At 45.4% G+C, this 20,546-nt stretch overlaps 1 protein-coding gene across 1 annotated transcript in view; it reads right to left on the bottom strand.

Annotated features, from left to right (window-relative positions):
• Positions 1-20,546, bottom strand: part of STX8 (syntaxin 8) — a 107,574-nt gene that overhangs the window by 81,904 nt on the left and 5,124 nt on the right. The window contains exons 4-6 of the mRNA XM_039390278.1: positions 19,721-19,831; positions 11,573-11,697; positions 10,088-10,180 (exon numbers count right to left, since the gene is read on the bottom strand). Of these exons, the coding sequence (XP_039246212.1) occupies positions 10,088-10,180; positions 11,573-11,697; positions 19,721-19,831 (329 nt within the window). The remainder of the gene's footprint in view (positions 1-10,087; positions 10,181-11,572; positions 11,698-19,720; positions 19,832-20,546) is intronic.

The raw sequence follows: 20,546 nt of genomic DNA, 5'->3' as shown, positions 1-20,546 counted from the left end.
TATATTCTGCTCAGTGTCCAGGAGAACAGGAAAGATTGGACAGTTTCTCCATGAGAAGACAGGAGGAGAGATGAGCTGGATGCACACTTGGAGGTAATGGGAAAACCAGGAGGATCTGCTGGAGAGCCCTCACCAGCCAGCTCGGTGGTGAGTAAACCCCGTTCAAAGCACTCCTCAGATTCCAGCAATACCTCACGATAACAACGTGCACAGAAACATGGTTTTCTTATTCTCCCCTGCACTGTAACCGTTCAGGTTTTGACCCTACAAGTTTTCTGGGAAATCTATTAAAAGCCTGTTAAGGCCCCACCAGCCCCCTCACCAAAATCACCATGACGCAAGAGCATCTGGTTCCCACCAACCATGACTTCCTTTCAAGCCTGAATATCATCTTCTCTCCAATAATGCCTGGGCAAGCAAGTCACCCAGTGATGTGGGGCAGAGCAGTCACCTCCTTCTTCCCCCACAAAACCTCAAAAACTCCTCTGAGAAGGGGAAGGCAGAGAGGAAGCACTAAAGTCAGAGCCTTTCTAAGCGTAAACTGAAGGAGAAACCCTTGAGCTGTATTTCACTGCCACAAATAGCAAATATTTAAAAATAAAACATTATTTTTAGCCTAAGTGGTGCTTAACAGCTCGAGAATAAAATATTGCCCAGAGACAGTGATATGTCATCATGTGAAAACGCTGAAACAGCCACGTCCTGTTCACAGTGAACACCAGCTCGGGGGAAGAAGGCGGCATTTGGGATCCTGTCTCCACCTTAAACCTTAAAACCATCCCCCATTCAGCCAAAAAACCTTCAGGAGAACGAGCCAGGTATAACACCCTGGTGCATCCATGAAGGTAAAATAAATAAAATTACACAGAAACTCCCATAACAGTTTCCTAGATCCTCTAGCAAAGGCTGTTCTGCACGGGACAATTTATCCCCTGCCTTTCTTTTCCAAAAGCAGCGACTGTAAGGTCAGGATATAGAATTCCAGTTGCTCCCAGACAGGTAGGGATTTACCAAAAAGGGGCTGTAAAGGAGAACAGACTGGGTTTGTGCCTTCCTGCTTCTTTACGACGCATGACAGACAGACACCCTAAAAAAGTAGGAAAGCAGGCTGGGAAAATAAATCCCCTCTCCATGGTCTCAATTTGAGATTTTCTGAACAGGGGAAAAGCTAAATTAACATGGAAAAAAATCATCAGAGTGTTGAAAAATCTACAATTACAGTTAGGTTTTGTTTTCTTTTTAAACAGTTTAAATCAAACGCCTGAAGCAGCAGATGGGAATCTCTCAGGTGCTAAAAGTTGAGGCTTATGTCCTTATTAGAGCTCTCCACAAGCCCTGCTAGGAAACTAAAGACAAGGCTTAACAAACACGATGTTTAAGATCATAATTCTTATCAGAAACGCCTGAAAGGCTTAAAAAAAAAAAAAAAAGTTGTAACCCCATTTTTCCTCGGCGGTAATTCCTCCAGCGTTTCTGATCACCGTGCAGACAGATGAAGGGAGACAGCTTCCCCCTCCCCACCGCGGGGTGGGTGAGGTAGGGATTGACTAACTGTGGAAAAATCCACATAATTGAGAAGACAAATGTTGAACAGTTATTTTATGGCTTGAACTGTTCAAGGAAAAAGGCTGCCCGTGCCAAGAGGCCAGACAGACTCATTGTGTGTGTGTGTGCGAGGACGCGGGAGCCCGGGCCCACGACACTTTTATCCCCAGCCAGGTTGTGCCTTGCTGGTTTATCTGTTTCTGTAAAGTGCTTCATCAAGCTGTAAAAAAATACTGAAAGTATCATCTCCCACTATTATGTGCACAGAGAGCAACAAAAATCCACACACAGGCTCGGTAGCATGACCCGCTATTGAGGCCATTTGTTGCTTCCCACGAGGAGCCCTATTTTCAGTTGCTTTAAAAGGATGAAAAACTGCAACCACTCAGGCTCAAGATTCCCAACTTGGATGCCTGCTTCCAGATGGATTTAAAAAAAAATAAAATGAAATTAAAGTTTCAGCCAAAATATCCGAGCCATTTCAGAACAATGCCGTTTCTTCCACGTTAAGGCTCTCCAGTGGCCTCAGGAGCTGCAGAACCCCAGTGCTTCCACAGGGAGACACACAGAAGTTAGAGGGAGAGGGAAAAGGACCCAGGAGGGGAACTAGTTGAGCAACAATGCTGGAATACTGACAGGTAGTTTCAAAAGTGAGGATTAGACACATTCAGGAGGGGAGATTAAAGATCAGCTCAATAAAAGCAGCAGAATGAGAAGTCTGAAGGAAGCCAAGTTGTAGAAGGGAGAGAAAAGAGAGCTAGAGAATGTCACAGCAGGAAATAAGAAGTTGTCTAGTCCATCTCCAGCTCTAACTCAGCTGAAGCTCTCTTAAAGATGTCCCACAACAAGGCCTCCCCAACCTCCTCACACAGGCTCTGCTGCTGCTCTTGGAAGGATTTTCCTGCTCCTTTTGACCTCGACTCAATCCTATCACCAAAAGCCTCCCCCCCCTTGAACCAGCTTGCTTCACTCTTCAAGAACCTTGTGTTCCCATCTCAGCCTTCTCTCCTGCAAACTCAGCTGCCCCAGCAGTTCCTCAATCCTGATGAATTAAAGCTTTAAATCACACTTGTGCTGACCCTCTGTGCCCCCTCCCCAGGTCCCCGTCACCCTCAACGCTGTGTCCTCCTTGGTGCCAAGAGTAACGAAGGAGCACATGTTCTCCAAACACCACTGGCTTCTCCACAGCCTTTTCCACACTACTGGTTCACATTTAAGAGTTGATTTTATTCACTACACTCATCTGTATTTTGCTACACCTTACAGAAAGGGTCACCCTTTGCAGGCAGCTCTTCAAAGGACGAAACCGGACGTAATTTCACTCTCGTTTCTCAGGATCATTCAGAGGAGTTCTGGCACTACTCCCAAGGGAGCTGAAGTCTTTCCCATCTCTGTATTACATAGGAGGTGAGTAAACACACTTATACTTCAGCATCCCTGTCTTACCCACAGTGCTGAACAGAACCAGACAGACCCCACAGCCCAACTCCAGCCATGTTTCTATTCCACCTATGAACAGCCAATTCCTAAGTGTATTCATCCAGTCTACAACACACCTATTGAAGGCTAATCATTTGAACCCATGTTTCCATAGACTACTTACAAGAAAGTCTCATGCAACAGCATCAAAGCCATTCTAAAGTCCAAATGACACCTAATTCTTTCCCCCTACTCATAAAGCTCTTCCACAGAAAAATATCCAAAGCCATTTGACACAACTGACTCTTACAAGGACATAGTGGGAGCTACCACAGACCTGTCATCTCCTCAGTGCTTACAAGGAGTGTTTTGCTGTCCCAGTTTGACTGGAAACCCATCCCACCAGAGCCTGAAGGGCAGCACGGAGATCATCACTCCTTATTCTTCCCTCTGCTGTCAGCAACCCTCTGTGAAGCCACAAGAAGACATCTCACACCTCCCTCCTGCTGCTCCACATCATCCAACACCGGTGAAATTACCCCGGCAGCTCCAGAGGTCCCTGTGTAGGTTCCCATCTGGCTGCTGACCCAGGCTGGCAGACAGATCCAGACTGCAGCAGCTTCCCTGCTTCTTCCAGCTTTATTTTTAAGAATACCAGGAAATTTCACAGATAAATAAACACTGGAAACACTGAAGCAGCAAAATCTTGTACTTAAAAGGTTAGGAAACACCCTAAATAATACTATTTTGTGTAGGTACTCTGAATTTACATTGAAAAATGTAACCTTGGTTTCCATCACCTGCTTCTTCAGCAGGCAGCACAGGCAGGGTTACTTCCTTGACAGATATGAAATAGATGGTTTTCTTCTCATCATCCAGCACAAGGCTGCATTCCTTATGGGCTGCATGCACCTCCAAGTCAGCTCTGAAGAGTTAAAAACTCCCTCCCAGACTTTCCCACGATGCCCCTCCTGACAGCAGGTACAAGTGTAGTTTGATTTTTGACAGCTTCCTTGGGAGATGAAACACTATCATCCCACCTCTGAAGGAAAACAGGAAAATTAATAGTTAAGGTTTATTTTGGATGTTCAGTAAAAGAGGGTTTGAACCTCTTTTTTTTTTGAAAAGCCACATGCAAACCAAACCTTATCTATCCTTCCACACAGTATTTAATATATTCTCATATATTTCAGGGCATGGTTTAGTGATGGACTTGGCAGTGTCAGGCTTACAGTTGGACTCAGTGATGTTGAAGGTCTTTTACAACTAAATGATTCTACATTCCTCAGTGTAGAATTCCTCAATACTTCATGGGGGATGGACTAGATGATCCTTAAAGGTCCCTTCCAACCCACCCCATTCCATGATTCATTGCACCCAGAGCACAGCCTGCACCAAGTTCTGCCAAGTGCCAATGCCCAAAACCTCGGCAAACCAGTCCCTACAGTGCCAAGACAGACACACAGAGGGAATCACTTCTGGAAAAGCTCAGTTAAGATGAGTTAAACACCATCACAGGGAGCTGCTGGGCAGGAGTAGGCAGTTTTATGCTCTAAGGCAACATTTATCTGCTGCTGCTGCCACAAAACCCTCTTACAACCCTTGCCTTACTCACTAAACGTTTTCCCACACCTGGAAGAAATGAGGCAGAGACCTTACAAATAGTTTTTGTCACCACAAATGCACAATTCAACCCCAGAAGAGATGGAGTCCTATGCACAAAATGAGGCAGGACATGCAGAAAACACCATGCAAATGTTTTAAGACTAGAAATACATGCAAGAAGTGCCAGTAACCTCAATTTTGGCATTCCCTGATTTCTGAGTGGGGAGCCTAAATATTGCACTATTTAGATCACTCGTGACAAAAAGCAGTGTTTTAACAAGTAGGCTAATTTTTCCCCCTAAGAAGGGTTAAATCCACCTAAACAAAATGCAATAAAGACAGAACAGTGCCCCAGTAACACTGAAGTTGTTTCTATTTCCACACAATAACCTCGGGAAGCAAAATTAAAATCGATCTGCATAGTACGAGGTCAGTCAGGCCACGGATGGTTATTTTACATCTGAATATCAAAAACATATGCTTCTCTATGGAGGTTTTTAGAAAAGCTGAACCTGCTGGTGCTCAGCCTTTCCCAAGGAATGCTGAACACCTCCAAAGCCCAGCGAGCAGGACTGGAGTCATCTCCCAAGGGGGTCCCAGCATGCAGGGCTGTAACTCCGTAGGATGAGACCAGATCCTGTTTAGACAAGATGATGAACATTTCTAAAAATCTTATCTTCAATCATTTCTTATTTACAAACGAGTCCTAACAATGATGCAATGTATGCACAGCCCCACTGGTCTGAGTCTCATAACTCAAACATCTCCCATACACAATGGTAATTAGTTTGTATTATATTAACAAACAGAAATGTGAAACAACTGCAGGGTTCCTTTTTGATTATGCAAGAGATATGTAAAGAATCTCTACGAGAAGCCCTTTACTGACCATGCTCTGACTGGGCTGTTTGCACCAGGAGTGATGGGCTCCTGGCTGAGCCCTGACCTGGGAGAGGGGAATCACATTCCTGGTGCTGTTTTCCATAAGTCTCTGCATCACCACAAATACTTTCACTCACTTTATTGATGATACAAGAATATTTCTCCATGTGTGTTTAGAACAACAGCCAGACCAGGGCTCCAGTCTCAAGTATTTTGATGTCATGTGAGGGTAACAAAAATCACACGCCAGGCCGAGCTGAGTCCTCCGTGGAGGCTTTTGTGCCACCCACTGTGACCAGAGGTGACACAGCAACCTTGATTTGCAAAGCTATTATAAACAAAGACATAATGCTACAATTTTTGGTTGGTTTTGGAAATTTGACTTTGACGAGAAATTAAAAATGTTACATAACCATATAATTAAAGGATTATTATGAGAGATCATTTACTTAAAATGATGTTTTGGTCGAGAACATCCCGACTGTGCACAGCATTCTCTTAACCATTGAAAGGACATAAACAGTGTCCGGCTTTGCAGCTTATCTATTTATGAACTTATTTCTGCTCTGATACAAACTTTAAAGGACCTGGAAACAAAAGGACAGTGACAGGGTAAAAATGCCAAACATGACAAATTTTGCAAGCTCCCATATTTACCATCCATCCCAGAGTACTACATTCTCATGCAAGCATGTCACAATGAGAAAACAACATCTCTATAAGGGTAAAACAAACAGCATTCACAATTTCTGAAAGCATTCTTCCACAATTATTGCACTAGATTAGATTGCCTCATCAACAGGGCCAGAGGCCATTTACACTATTTTCTTTCTTTTTTTTTTTTTATGGAACAGATGAAAGGATTACAGAAAGTTTTCTGGGGCCAAATTTGGAGCTAATGATGGGAAAATTCTTTTGCTAATCCCCACTGCTAGCAGACTCCCGAGGCTGGAAAAAAACAATGTCTCCCGGTACCCTGCCTCTACTTTGCTCATCAGTGCAAAATACCCCACTCAGGAGGTTTGTAAAGGCCCATAGGATTTAAGCAGAGCCACAAAAAGTGCAGGACAGGGATATCCTGAAAACCTCAGTGAAGAAGGACATGAGACTCCAATTAAACCTTGGACACATGGCAGTGAAATCCAAGGATGGGATTCAATTGCTGTGCAAAGCAGCCACCTCCATCCGAGCCCAGGCTGGCTTTATCCTTGTGGGAAAGAGGCTTTTCCAGGACCTGCTGTGCCAGGCAGGCTGGGGGGATCCCACCTGGGCAATCCCTGCTGACTACAGAGGATGCTCAGAGTGGAAAGACGTGGAGCAAAGCGAGGTTGGTGTCACCCACCAACCCTTCCAGAGGGCACAGCAACCACCACAGCCCAGGGACACCCTCCCACAAACCTCCAGTACTGCTCCTCCTCCTGCCTGTCAGCACAGCAGGGCAGGAAAAACAGATACAGCCAAGTAACCTCCCTTCCAAAGGCAAAGTTTAATCATTTTTCAGTCATTTAACAAACACAAAAGAATTCACATGTACCAACTCTACTCGAGAAGTAAACTTTGCATAATTAATCAGGATCCCTCAGAACTTGTACATCTGCAAATGCACAGCTACACCAACTGGCACTCCAGGGAAAATGCCTCTGGCCACCTCAGAGAGCTGGGAAGTGCAAGTATCTGCACTGAGCAGAGTCTGAGCTGCCAGGGAATGGAAAAAGCAGGTTGAGGAACAAGTTGTCTGGAAAATAAGTACAAAACTCCCTAAAATCTGATTCATTAATGGACATTATCAGCTCCCTCTGCATAAAGCCATATTTTATCATAATAACAGAACAAGCTAAAGGCACCTACTTAGTTGCAGAAGGTGGGAACATCCAAAGCAGGTCAGGGAGTGGAAGTCAAGCTTCCCACAGAACGGGCAATTTGGTGGAAAATTTGACTCAAAGAAAAAGAAATACTGAAGCAGCACTTAATGAAGATGAACTTCCCCTGCCTCCCCACAATACAGCCCATGCCATTATCACTCAGCACTAGGAAGGAAAGAGATTCCAAGGAAGGGGAAATTACAGGGCAGTTATCCTCATCAACCTGAGCGTGGAGCAGTGACACGGGCTTGGCAGAGAGCCTGAGCACAGTCTGCACATGGTTAAGCACAGGGCACGAAGCAAGATGTGCACAGGGAAAGCAGCCCCTGGAAAATATTGCAAGGGAGTTCAGCTTTTCCATGGTGCCAGTGGCAACGAAATGCCCAACCTTATCCCCCTGTATCCGCAAAAAAAATAAAACCCAAAAACACATAGATTGTATAAAGTCAGAGGAAACATGGGAGTTCCACTTGCCCAGCAGTGATGAAGCCAAGTGCTGAGTGATCTGCTCCCCCATCTGGAAAGTCAGGCTATTTCCCACCTATTTTGGACAGCTTAAACATCTACAAATGACACTCTGTACATGGCTGGCAGGTCTCATGCTCATAGTTCTAGGACAGCGAGGAGCAGATCTCAGTTTTCTCAGGATCTGAGCAGTTTTCTCAGGATCTGAGCAGCTTTCTCAGGATCTGAGCAGCTTTCTCAGGATCTGAGCAGTCTTCTCAGGATCTGAGCAGTTTTCTCAGGATCTGAGCAGCTTTCTCAGGATCTGAGCAGCTTTCTCAGGATCTGAGCAGTTTTCTCAGGATCTGAGCAGCTTTCTCAGGATCTGAGCAGTTTTCTCAGGATCTGAGCAGCTTTCTCAGGATCTGAGCAGTTTTCTCAGGATCTGAGCAGCTTTCTCAGGATCTGAGCAGTTTTCTCAGGATCTGAGCAGCTTTCTCAGGATCTGAGCAGTTTTCTCAGGATCTGAGCAGCTTTCTCAGGATCCGAGCAGCTTTCTCAGGATCTGAGCAGCTTTCTCAGGATCTGAGCAGTTTTCTCAGGATCTGAGCAGCTTTCTCAGGATCCGAGCAGCTTTCTCAGGATCTGAGCAGCTTTCTCAGGATCTGAGCAGCTTTCTCAGGATCTGAGCAGTTTTCTCAGGATCTGAGCAGTTTTCTCAGGATCTGAGCAGTCTTCTCAGGACCTGGCTGCAGTCAGCACAGACAATCCTCACCATTTCTTACTCCGAGCACTCGGGAAAGTTTCCATGTTTCTCTAAAGAGTTGCCTGAAGCTCAAAGAAGAGCCCACATGAAAACACAAGACAGACAACACTGGCACTATTTGCATTATTTGTAAAAAGGAAGGTTAAATACATTCCCATTTCACAGATGTTTCGAGGCTCATTGCTAGAAAAAGTCTGGCACGTCATGCGGAAATGTGACGGCACAAAACAGTACCTTCAGGGTCCCAAAAACATACGGGTTTGGGGAAACATCCCCCACCCCCAACAGAGGGAAATGAGACACAGATCATGTATTTTCCTGATGAGAAACCAAGGTTTCACAGAGAATCAGTAAACACGCTCATGCTCCCCACCTGTTTTCTATTTAGAGCAAAAAAAGGCAATTAATATGACTTTTTAAGCAACGATTAGTAGAAGAAACCTACGAACAGAGATTCCTAATTGAAAATGTCTTTACTCACATGAGGCAGAGGATCAAAATATGACAAGACCACTAAGCATAGTCTCTCCCAGCTGCACAAACCATTCCTTAACAACCTTCAGATTAATAAACAAAGACATGCTCTAGCCATTTCATCTCCCTCCTGGATTTAGCTGCATACAAAAGGCAAACAGGAGAAAGTCACCCTCTGACTTAACTCCCCTTCAGAATGGGGCTCCCAAGTAGTACATCATGTTAATTTGGGAACCCCTCACTCTGAGCAGACACGCAGAGAGATGCGAGGGGGGAAATTTCCTCGCAGGAAGAAGCTGATTTAAGGGTATCATTTATTAGCAAGTAAAAGGACATTTCCCCTCTCAGTGGTGAAGCACAACACAAGCCAAGGATAAGCCATATGGGTGAAGCCTTTGTGTGAGGGAGAAAGCTGGCAGGGCTCCACGGCTCTAATTGAACTATTACCATATTGTAAGAAATGAAAAAGTCAGGAGGGCTGGAGGATCTGCTCTCCCAGGGCCAGTTCATGTCATGTGGACAATTAAGTGAGTAACAAAGCGTATTCACCAGGAGAGCAATTCCACCATTTGGACTCTGGCTTGTTTTAAAGAACATGGGTGCTCTTCTAGTTCACTATTGCACTTAATTTGACACTTGCTGCCATGAAACCTTCCAAATCCAAATCATTTGTAGCAAACAATGCAACGTTTCTCCTTTAATCGCTGGCTCAAGACTTTTCCATGTAGTTAATAAGGAAAGACACGGAACGAAAACGCTCAAGTGAAACCCTGCAACACATAAAAGCTTACCATAAAAACTGTCATAAAACAGAAAAATGCAAAAGATTAAGTACAAAATTAATTTTGCTCAAAAGACAGGCTTGGGAAAAACTTCCCAAGCGTTAAGACACTGCACACACACAACTGGGACTGGAGGGAAACACAATAAAACCAGGTGATGAACAGAGAGAATCTGCAGTGGTTGCTCATAAATAAACTTTACAGTGTCATCTGGTTACTTTGTGGGCAGAGAGAAGTGGAGTTGTATGAGGAGTGAAAAAAAATAAATCCCAGTCTTACAAAAAAGTGAGGCAAAATCTTGTTCTTACCATTCTGTTCATCCAGCTCATTCCCAATTTCCTGTCCCATTTGCTTTTGCCGTGATATGATTGAAGAAAGAGCATCAAGTCCTGCATCTTGTTCTGCACCAGAAAAATATATTAGATTACATGAAAAAGCTGCTGATGTGCCAGGTTACACAAACTACATAGAAGTGAATAAAAAGATCCACCCTGTGCTTAGAGAGCTAAAATGTATTAAGTAAAATACATCAACACAACATGAAAACTAATCATTATGGGAACAGCGCTCTTAAAATAATGGAAATGATGGGTAATTAATTCCTCTGCTCTGGCTGGGACACTTTACTGAGGGTCCCAAAAGAAAAAAGAAAATAAAATCCAAGAATTCAACATTCAGTTGTTACTCAGTCATAAATGCAGGGGATTTTCTGGCACAGAGTGAGCTCCTGATTAGCCTTCTTAAATTTTCCAAGCAACTTTTAACATGGATAAAAGAAAACAGGTGATGCAAACACCAAAGAATTCAAATGGCTTTTTAAAGCTGCAAGAGGATCCAAAATGTGTGAGAGAGCCTGAGGGAGAGGGGACACGGGGCAGATAAAATTGATGTGCTGCCACCTCTGCAGACACTCCTTTGTGAGGAACTGCCAGTCTGTTGGCACCACATAGGCCTCAGGAAGCCCCTTATCCAAAATGTGCAGCTCTCCTTGCCCAAATCTGCCAGGAAGTGGCACAAGAAGAGCTGCAGGAGGCTGGAGGGTCGGTGCTCTGACCACCTGCACAGCAGTGATGCTGCACAGAGCAAGACTGGCAGTGGCTGCACTCCAGGATGGGCAGGACCCCCTTCCCTTCAACAGGATGAAGGTCTGGTCCCCCAACACCTCTTTCAGCCTCCCTTTAATTACTCATGGTGTAATTAAAAACTCAGGTTGAGGTTTCTTCTGGACCATCCAGACAGAGCTCAGAACATCTGAGCAGCATCGACAGGTATTTCCATGCAGGCTGAAGTGGGTCTTATCTGGAGTCTGATTTCATTCAGTCACTTCCAACACTTTGATTGCATGGAAATGACCTCATTAACCACCTGATGTCCTCAGGCTGAGGTTTTCCAACACTTCCAAAGTTACAGATTCCTTAAGGATGCTGAGGGCCAAAATCTAAAGACTCCTTTTGGATGAGTTCATTCCCACCTAGTTCCAACTCAACAATCCATCTCGTGCACCCACCAGCACCACTACACCCAGTGCAATTACTGTGATCACCACTGCAAACCAAAACCATGAACATGGTCAAAATCAGGCCTTTCAAAATCTGATTGAAGAAGATGCTTCTAGTTAAGAACATGGCAAGCACAATGCTGCTCCTGCCAACACAGAAAACATCCACCTGGAACTGTTATGTTTGACAACTCCAGGTAAGAAAACTCCAGCACAGGTGGGTGTGTTGATATTCAAATAAGGGCTCCTCTCAGAGTGCCAGAGATGCCCACAACTACCACAAAGACTCCTGTACCTTCTATGATCCTTCTCTGCTGCTGCCTGAGATCATCAAAGCCAAGCCCTCTGGTTTCCTCCGGTTCTTCCAAGAGCCACGGGTTGGTGACACCTCGTTTGACCCCTCCTGTCATTAGGCTGGATCTGAAAATAACTTCAGTAAGTAATTTTCAACACAAACACCCCCCCTTGTTGTATAATTTGCCCCTCCCAGAGAGGCTGACAGACAGCAGGACAAGCATTTCCTGCACTCCACGGGGTTCTCTGCAATCCCAGAAGAAATCAGACAGGAAAGAATCCCACGATCTCCAATAACAAATCCATCTCACAGGCCCCATAACACTGCCACTGGAAGTGGTAAGGAAGGAGAGAATTCATTTTGCAGTGAATAATCAAAGTACAGAGTGAAATGTACCACATATTGTATAATACATTGAAATGTATACCATGTACTGTATCATATATTGAAATGTATACCATATACTGTATCATATATTGAAATGTATACCATATACTGTATCATATATTGAAATGTATACCATATACTGTATCATATATTGAATGTGCACAATGTATTGTATAATATATCCATATCAAATGGTGTTTGCAGGTAGAACACACAGCATTCAAAACTGCCACAAAAAGAATGTATATTCCTGGGAATACACATTGTTGTTCCTGTGTTTGCTCCACGATCAAAACACAAACTTATAAAAACACTGCTACAGACTCAAAGCTTCCAACAGTAAAAGGATGCATTCTGCTAATACAGATGCAAATCAGATGAGACTTCTAATTCCCTGCAATCCTGACTAAACCTCAACAGCAACATTCCTGCATTTCAAAAACTGCTGATGGACATCACACAGCTCCCCTCCTACACTTCCTAATGTGGCATCAACCTGAACAAGAAGCCAGGAACACACACTTTTGAATGAAAAAATAATCATATGATGGGTTTTCTTTTAAAAGAATTATGACTTGAGGTTGTTCATGTTACAGACAGTTCCCTGGTGACAATGGAAACCAAATTCTCCGTGTTCAGGGCACATAAATCCAAGCAGTAAAATGAAACACCACTTAAGTATTTTTCTCAATACCAGATTTCTGGTTTCTGCCTTGTAGCTCCTCATGGGTTTCTCCTACAAGACAAATCTTGTATGAGAGACTGAGAGTCACCTAAACCCAGAACTGCAACTCAGGTTTGGGGACAAGTCGTGGTAAGATTTGCTCCTCCACAGCAGATTTTGCTTTCTGTTTTTCAAACTCTGTTTTTTATTCCCATTTTACCTTTTCCCTGTCCTTTCCCAAAGCAATTCCACAAAGAACACAAGAACAGAGAGTGCTTTCAGGGTCTCTCAAATTCTCAAGTTTTTTAATCACACTAAGAGCTAAGTTTATATTTTGTAATTGTTTTGGCTTGTTTAATCGAGTCCAGGTCCTCTTCCCTGAGCATTCTGTGGCCAGAGCCCCGTGTCAGGAGTTCACTCTGCACCAGGATCAGCGGGGCCAGGAGGGGCCAAGAACCTGCTGACACGGGCTCAGGCTGAAGGGGATCCAAGCACAGCCCAGAACCTGTGTCGGAGTTCCTGGAGGAATTGTGGTGAACTGGGGACATCTCCTGGCCGGGAGATGGATCAGCACTGCTGGGAAATAACCCAGCACTCAGTGAGTCCAGGCACACTTCCCACCACATTCACAGCCACACGTGAGAGCTCTTCACCTCTTCTCACTGAACATTATAGTGTGGCCGTGGGACTTCATCTCTTTATTTGTCACAATTAAACAGGAATATTTTTGCTAGAAGCAACTAAGAACCACTTATTGTAAACCACACCATCTCCCTTAAGCACCCTGGTGATGCTGAACACCAGAGCACACCCAGCCTGCCCTGCTGTGCCACAACCAGCTGGATGTCTTGGGCAACAGCACAGAGGAGCTGGGACTCTTCTGCATTCCAGTCCTTCACACCTCCATTAAAACTTACAGGTACTTATCAAGGCTGGGAATCTGGCTTGGTTAGACAAAGACACACACACCTGAAATGCAGTTTTACACATCACCTGGCTTTCTTCATTGCTTTGGGGGATTAAATATGCTCTTCTATTTCCTAGTCTCACAACTGCCACCAGGTTCACAATGGAACACGATGGAAACTGCACTTCTGAAGGTGGAAAATCCATTTCAGTCGACCCAGTTCAGCAGTTCAATTAGCAAGGATACAAAATCCAGGGGAACATCTGACAAAATTACTTAACTAAAGCAAACAGAACATAAAGCTCTCTGCTTGCTAAAAAGAGCACAACTATTTCTGCCCGTTAAAAAAAAAGCCAAGGCAAGCAAATTTGAAATAATTTGCAGCGCTCGCTCCCTCCCTCCCCCCAGTGATCTGCCCTGTTCTTGTAGGTTGGGTCATGACAACGGGTCTGCTCGTTACAATAATCTTTTTGACATGTTTGGTAACTACCTTCCCACACAACACAGCAGAACTTCCTCCTTCCTCTGATCTTCCCCTGTTTCGCTTTGGTGGTGTGAAGATTAAAGCTTATCCAATTAGCCACCCACTGCCTCCGCCAAGTTAATCACGTAAATCTTGGAAACCGTCACAGAGCAGTGGAGTGTGGGGATGGCTTTTGATTATAGGAACAGATTTAACTAATTACAAGGCTCAGCAATGCACCCAAGTATAAAAGATGATGGGGGTTAAAATCAGGGAGCTATGTCACCGCTTAACAAGGGAGGGCTTATCTTCCCGAGGGCATTGTTTCACTGGTAATTCTTATAACACTTCCCAAGTAACTTAGATTAGTCAACCAGCACTTACTTTAGACCAAGGCCACACATCGAGGCTTAGACCGATCAGCAAGACTGAGTTTTAAACAAAACCTGGGTCATATGACAGCTGGGTGGATGATCACTTGAACATTCCCTTAACGATACTGTCCCAAACCGGGGTCTTTGAAGCACCCAGGGCACCTCAGCTTGGCTTCACAGGTCAGTGCCCACGGCCACAGTGAAGGGCCAGGGCATCCTCTCACTTACGGTTTCACTGCTCACACTGCCAGGCAGGGTGTTTTTAGGAGGCTCCAAGCTAATAAATAAAACAAGTATCATTTTAAAGCACAAAACAAAAGCACTCTCTCTCCCTCTAAAAAATCTGGGAGAAGCCACATGAGCACAGGCACTTCCAAATCCCTCCAGTTACTATCCCAGGTGGAGATTTCCCCAAAAGAAGGGGCAGCATTCCCTGCAGGTGGCAGAGGACCTCCCAGCCCCACCAGCACAAGAACTGGTGTTCTCATGTTCAAGGAAATGCTGTGTTGCTCTTGACACCATTTACCTGTGGTTGGGTTAACTGGTCCCACTGGCTTCAAGGGCTGGGAACTGCACATGCTGGCTGCCCCATGGTAGCTCTTGCTGAAGGTGCTTTGTGTCACACAGTTATGAAAAGTTTTTTATCTTCTTGAGAAATTCCAAGAGAAATCAAGAAAGGCCAGTTAATTTGTTTGTTCTCTGGTGATTGACATGCACAGTCTGTTGACCTGGTCAGACAGGAGGAGGAATATTTCAATTCCTTTGTCCTCACAAATGTTTAAAGTCTCAAAGAAGTTCGACGTGTGATTCCCAGAAAGCCAACATTTCTGGTTGCTTTTTCCACTTCTGCTTTTCAAATGGTGTGAATCCACGGGGAATTCTGCCCCATTCCAGTCTCTGTTACAACAACCTGCACAGATCTCTCTCCAAGGAGGAAAGAGGGGAGAAGATACTGAAATTGCTATTGAAAACCAATTAAAGGAAATTTAACTGACCCTGCTCAAGGGGAGTCACGTCAACAGCACAACCTTTCCCCTGGAAAATTCCAGTTGCATCTTAATTAAGGCTGACACGCCGGAAGGTAAAGGAATGCTGTCCCAAAGGAATGGAGTGTCCTGCCCCGTGTGCCGGCCCCAGTTGTCACTTGGGATCAATACTGGAGCATTAACAAACTGTACTGCACAACCAGGAACAGCTTTACAGCAGCTTTCAAAGGAGGTAAAACTCACTGAATGGTGACCGAACACAAACGCAGATTAATTCTGGTGAAACCCTCCCAGCTCCAGGCCATGGGCACAGTAAATATGTGATCAGTGGTGCAAGAAGGTTAATGAAAGGAAGGACTGCTGGAAAAGTGTGTGCTGTCACATCAGAGATGGATTAGATACGGAAAACCAGCCCCAAACCCGGGACAAGTGTCACTGCAAGAACTTCATCAAACAACAGGTGCTGATTTTTCTAATGCAGGGGAAAAGCTGAGGCTCAGCCTCAGACACAGCCCAGAGTGGGCTCTGCCTCCCAGGGAAACCCAAAGCTGGGCCACAACTCTGCAAGGATTTTAAAGGACCCCTGAGCTGGCAATGGCAGCTGAACCCCACGGAATGTGTGGGCTCTGAGCCCCAGACCAGCTCCTTCCAGCTCCTTCCAAGCCCTTTCCAAACTCCTTCCCTACCAACCCACACACAGGCCAGGCTCAGGCAAGAGGGGAAGGCTGGACTCACTGGCACAAGATCCAGACCCTGACTATGTCTCTGCCTGCACCTCTGAAAACAAGACCCAAGAGGGAGACTTTGGAAGGGGTGTGAACTCACCAGACAGAATAGTTGGAGTAATTTTATCCATTTTTAATAAGAAGTTAAAAGAGAACTATAAAACAGCAAGTGTTGCAACACTAGCATAGAAATACTCTCTCTGATGTTATCTTGTGCTGGAAAATACTGGTTTCCCTGATCATTTCTAATGGAGCATGAAATTATCATGGGATTTTGATGTTTTCCTCCTGTTTGCCTTGACACCTTCTTGCTTGAATCCTCACCCTGTGCCTGCTCCACAGAAGTACCATGACAACACTGTCCTGCCACAGCAGGGATGGCCACATTTCCAAAGGTCACATCACAGAATATCACACAATATCACAGAATCACAGAATGTGGCCAGTTGGAAGGGACCCACAAGGATCATATCAGTTAATGGACTGCTCAGAGCAGGGGACACAAAAGGGCTTTCTCACATCACAGTCCCTGTAAACATTTTGCCCACTTGTTATTTCCCATGTTGTGGTTGACTCAGCGATAGGTGTAAGAGCCACCACACCAGCTGGGTCTGCACAGGGCTCTGGAGAATCCAAACCTCAAACAATTGCTGTATTCCATCAAAGTCTGCAGCTTTATGACCTGCAGCACGTGCTGCACTGATGTCTGGTTATGCAAACATGACAAACAAATCACAATCACAAATCACAGAATGATTTGGGTTGGAAGGGACCTTAAATTCCCATTCCACCCCCTCCATGGGCAGGGACACCTTCCACCAGCCCAGGTTGCTCCAAGCCCCATCCAACCTGGCCTTGGACACTTCCAGGGATGGGGCAGCCACAGCTTCTCTGGGCAAAAAAGGCAGCACAGGCAGTAACCAACACCAACACTAGAGAAGGAGAGCACTGAAACCAACCCCTACACCACGTCACTGAACAGACCCTCACAAAACACAAATACAGATGTGAATGCAGAAAACTATCAGCTGAACTTTGAGTATCTCTTCTACCTGCTCCAAGATACACAAAGAAAACAAACTGGAAGAAAAAAAATCTTATTTTCAGCCATTGCGGTAGGACACAACACTCACACTGGTACCCAATTTTTTACTACACAATAGCTTCAAAGTTGTCTCTGGCACAGCACAGCACTGATTCTCAAAGATATCTACAGGGAGGGGGCAGAGGATGGCCCAGGCTCTGCTCGGGGGGCCCAGCAATGGCACAGGAGGAACGGGCAGGAACTGATGCCCAGGAAGCTCCACCTGGACAGGAGGAAGAACTTCTTTGTTGGGCAGTGACCCAGCCCTGAACAGGCTGCACAGGGAGGGGGTGGAGTCTCCTCACTGGGGATATTCCAGACCCCTCTGGACACAATCCTGTGCCACGTGCTCTGGGATGGCCCTGCTGAACAGGGAGTGGGACCAGTGACCCACTGTGGTCCCCCCAGCCTGACCCAGTCTGGGATTCTGTGAACATCAGAAAAAAGGCTCACATATTGCCTCAGAAGTGCAAGGACTTAGAAGTATATGAAGTTTTTTCTAAGACTGAGAAAGGGGAGACACTTCCTCAGGAGGGCTCTAACTCTCCCTCCCACAGGTGACCTTCCACGTGCACGTGCCCAATGCAAGGCTGTACCTGCTGCAGAAAGGGGTCAGTGAACGCAGGGCGTTAGGAAACGCTGCCACTCAGAAGCACAAACTAAAAATTAAAAGAAAAATCTGCATTTCTATTGCATGTGCACACTGCAGCAGCACAGTCCCACTCCTCAGAGGCAGGAGCTGCAGCAGGACTCAGCAGAGGGGAGGATGCTCTGCTCAGCCACAGAGTGACCCAGAGCACACAGGGAGCTTTGTGAGGGCTCCCAGGGCACAGCACGGCCCCCCGGGACCCACAGCAGCCTCAGGGCTCTGATCCCACACATCACCAAAATGGGTGCCTGCGCCTAAAAGCCACGAATCATTGAACATTTCTGAGAAAGGATGTTCTTTTTTTTAAAAATGTGAGGTTTTAAAATGAAATTTTACCAGTTACACTCAAGAGTAATCTCACTGACCCTGGAAACAGAGCGAGCTCTGCCCCCAGAGACTCCAGCTCCGTTTCTCCTCTGCAGAACAGATCTCCTGAATGTGCAAAGGAAAAATTAGGAAGAGCAAATGCAATTATCTGTGCTGGAGTTTAGCCAAAATGGGTAACTCTCACATGAAGCAGTACTGGTGACCTGTGTGGGGTCAGCAGACAGGTAAGTCACACTCTGACCTGGGGGGTTCCATTTTTTGCATGAGCGTTTGCTCAGGGATCAAAGCAGATCACCCAGGGAACCATGAGGATGTGTCTGAGGCTGTCCCTCAACACCTGCCACTTCAATTCCAACATGCCACAGCCCAAATCCTGTGCTAAGGTGGCAGATCCACTACTATTTCCTAGAAAGGAGGAAATGGCAGCTTCATTTTTCTGTCCATAGCCTGGCTACCATAGCCTTTTTTATTGTTACCCCTTCTCTCCTCTCTCTCCTCCAGGAATTAATTCACTGGGCAGCTTGAACACATTGAAGGAAAAATGAGTCTGAAAGAAAAATCAACTTTTACAACACAAATGATGAGGCAGAAGAGAAAGAACCTCGTGAGCCTTTGGCCCATCTCCAGCCCGTGCAGAGCTCCAGGCTGAGCCCAGGACACCCAGCCAGGACACTCCTGCTCCTCAGAAAGACACACACACATGCTCAGGCACAAACTGGAGCCACCAACAGCTCTCAAGTTCAGCCCAGGGGAGCAAACACTTGGAGTGGAATTCCACAGGCAAAAAGTGAAACCCAAAAGGCCACTGACAACCCATCCTCCTCACCCCACTGCACACAGAGCTCACAGGACGCCACGTCTGCAGTGAAAATGTCTTTTTATAGAATTATATCAAGTCTGTGCCTAATGTGGTTTGTTTGTTATGAACACAGCACCCGTGTGACTCCATCAAACCCAACCTGTGCTCTGCTAATAACTGATTAACTCAGGCAACAGGCCTGAATTTCACATTCAAAAACAAGGCTCTGCCTTTCCTCCTGGCCAGGCGGGGACCACCAGGGATGAATCCTTTCTAAGAACCTGTTAGAGAGGACAAACAAACCCCCTTCCAGTGGAAAGGGACTATGTGGGAACGGCGTAACGAGAGCACAACTGGAAGATGAATAACCACAGTTAGTTCCCCAGCTGTGAAGGACACACCAAAATGGCAATTGAAATGTCGTCCATCTGAAGGCACTGCTGACTGCTACAGTGTGGTCACTGGGGACTGCTTCAACCTTAAGCCTCATCCTGACAGTTTTCTTCCCAACAATTCACACAGGCTTTGGATGGTGGCACCCACCAGTCCAACACAGACCAGTTGGTCAGTCATTACCTCTTCTAAGCAATTCCTACTCCCTCGTCCTCCCCAGCTCTGCAGACACACATGACCCTGTCACTGAAGGCAGCACATCATTTCTAAGCAAATGAAACACCCTTTGCTACCTGCAGAGCTCAATGAGTTCAGTGGGTGCTTTACCATTACCCTCAGACACTCCCAAAGCACAGATCCCATCGCTCCCTTGAGGTGACAGTGCCATACCTTGTCATATCTGGTTCTGGGCCTTCATTCTTGTAAGATGCCTCAAGTTGTTTATGTCGTGTGAGAAGGTCATCCACCAAATTCTGCCTCCTGTCTCCCTCCAGCTGTGTGCTGATGGCACTTGGTTAAGGAACAAACTTTAAAACACTGAAAAACTTTAATTTAATTATATAAAATATCTGTTATACATTCTGAAAATAAATCAGATCCCCTGATCATCAACATTAACTAGGGTAACTATTTTACCTCAAGAAAAGGCTCCAATATCTTAAAGGATGGGTCACACCTTTCTGAATGAAATCTGCTGTTATTCTAAATGTGTTTCTGAACCTCACATACCTCAAACAAAAAGTTTCATACAATGGCCACAGAATGATCTTCATGTCATCACCTCAAAGCAGTAAGAAAACTGAAGACTGCTTACTGCCAAATTAGCATTAAGAACAGCATCTCCCCTTCCAACACCCAACACAAGTCTTTTACCTATCACTAAGGAGCCCTAAGCAGTTGGTCTCCTCTCCAGCACTGACAGTGTAACCATACTGCATGGGTTAAGTTCAGGGAAGGATGAGACTTCTTAAAAGAGTTCCAACTCACGCTGTCACAAACGGGGCAGGCCTAAACAGAACAGAGCTTTTAAAACCAGTGGGGTACTTCACATCTCATTTCACTGGAGGCTCATAATACAGACCAGGGGAGTAGCTCTTAGCCAAGTGATCAGAGAACAACCAAAAATTTCCTTTGAGCATCTGTTTCCATTTGCAATTGGTCAGCAGAACACCCCGACAGCCACTGGTGCAGCAGAAAAACACATCATACAGTGCCT

The sequence above is a fragment of the Pipra filicauda genome, unplaced genomic scaffold (assembly GCF_003945595.2).
Source record: "Pipra filicauda isolate LSUMZ 115617 unplaced genomic scaffold, ASM394559v2 scaffold80_size11013439_pilon, whole genome shotgun sequence".
Taxonomy (NCBI): Eukaryota; Metazoa; Chordata; class Aves; order Passeriformes; family Pipridae; genus Pipra; species Pipra filicauda.
This window is presented reverse-complemented; position numbering and strand designations above follow the sequence as displayed.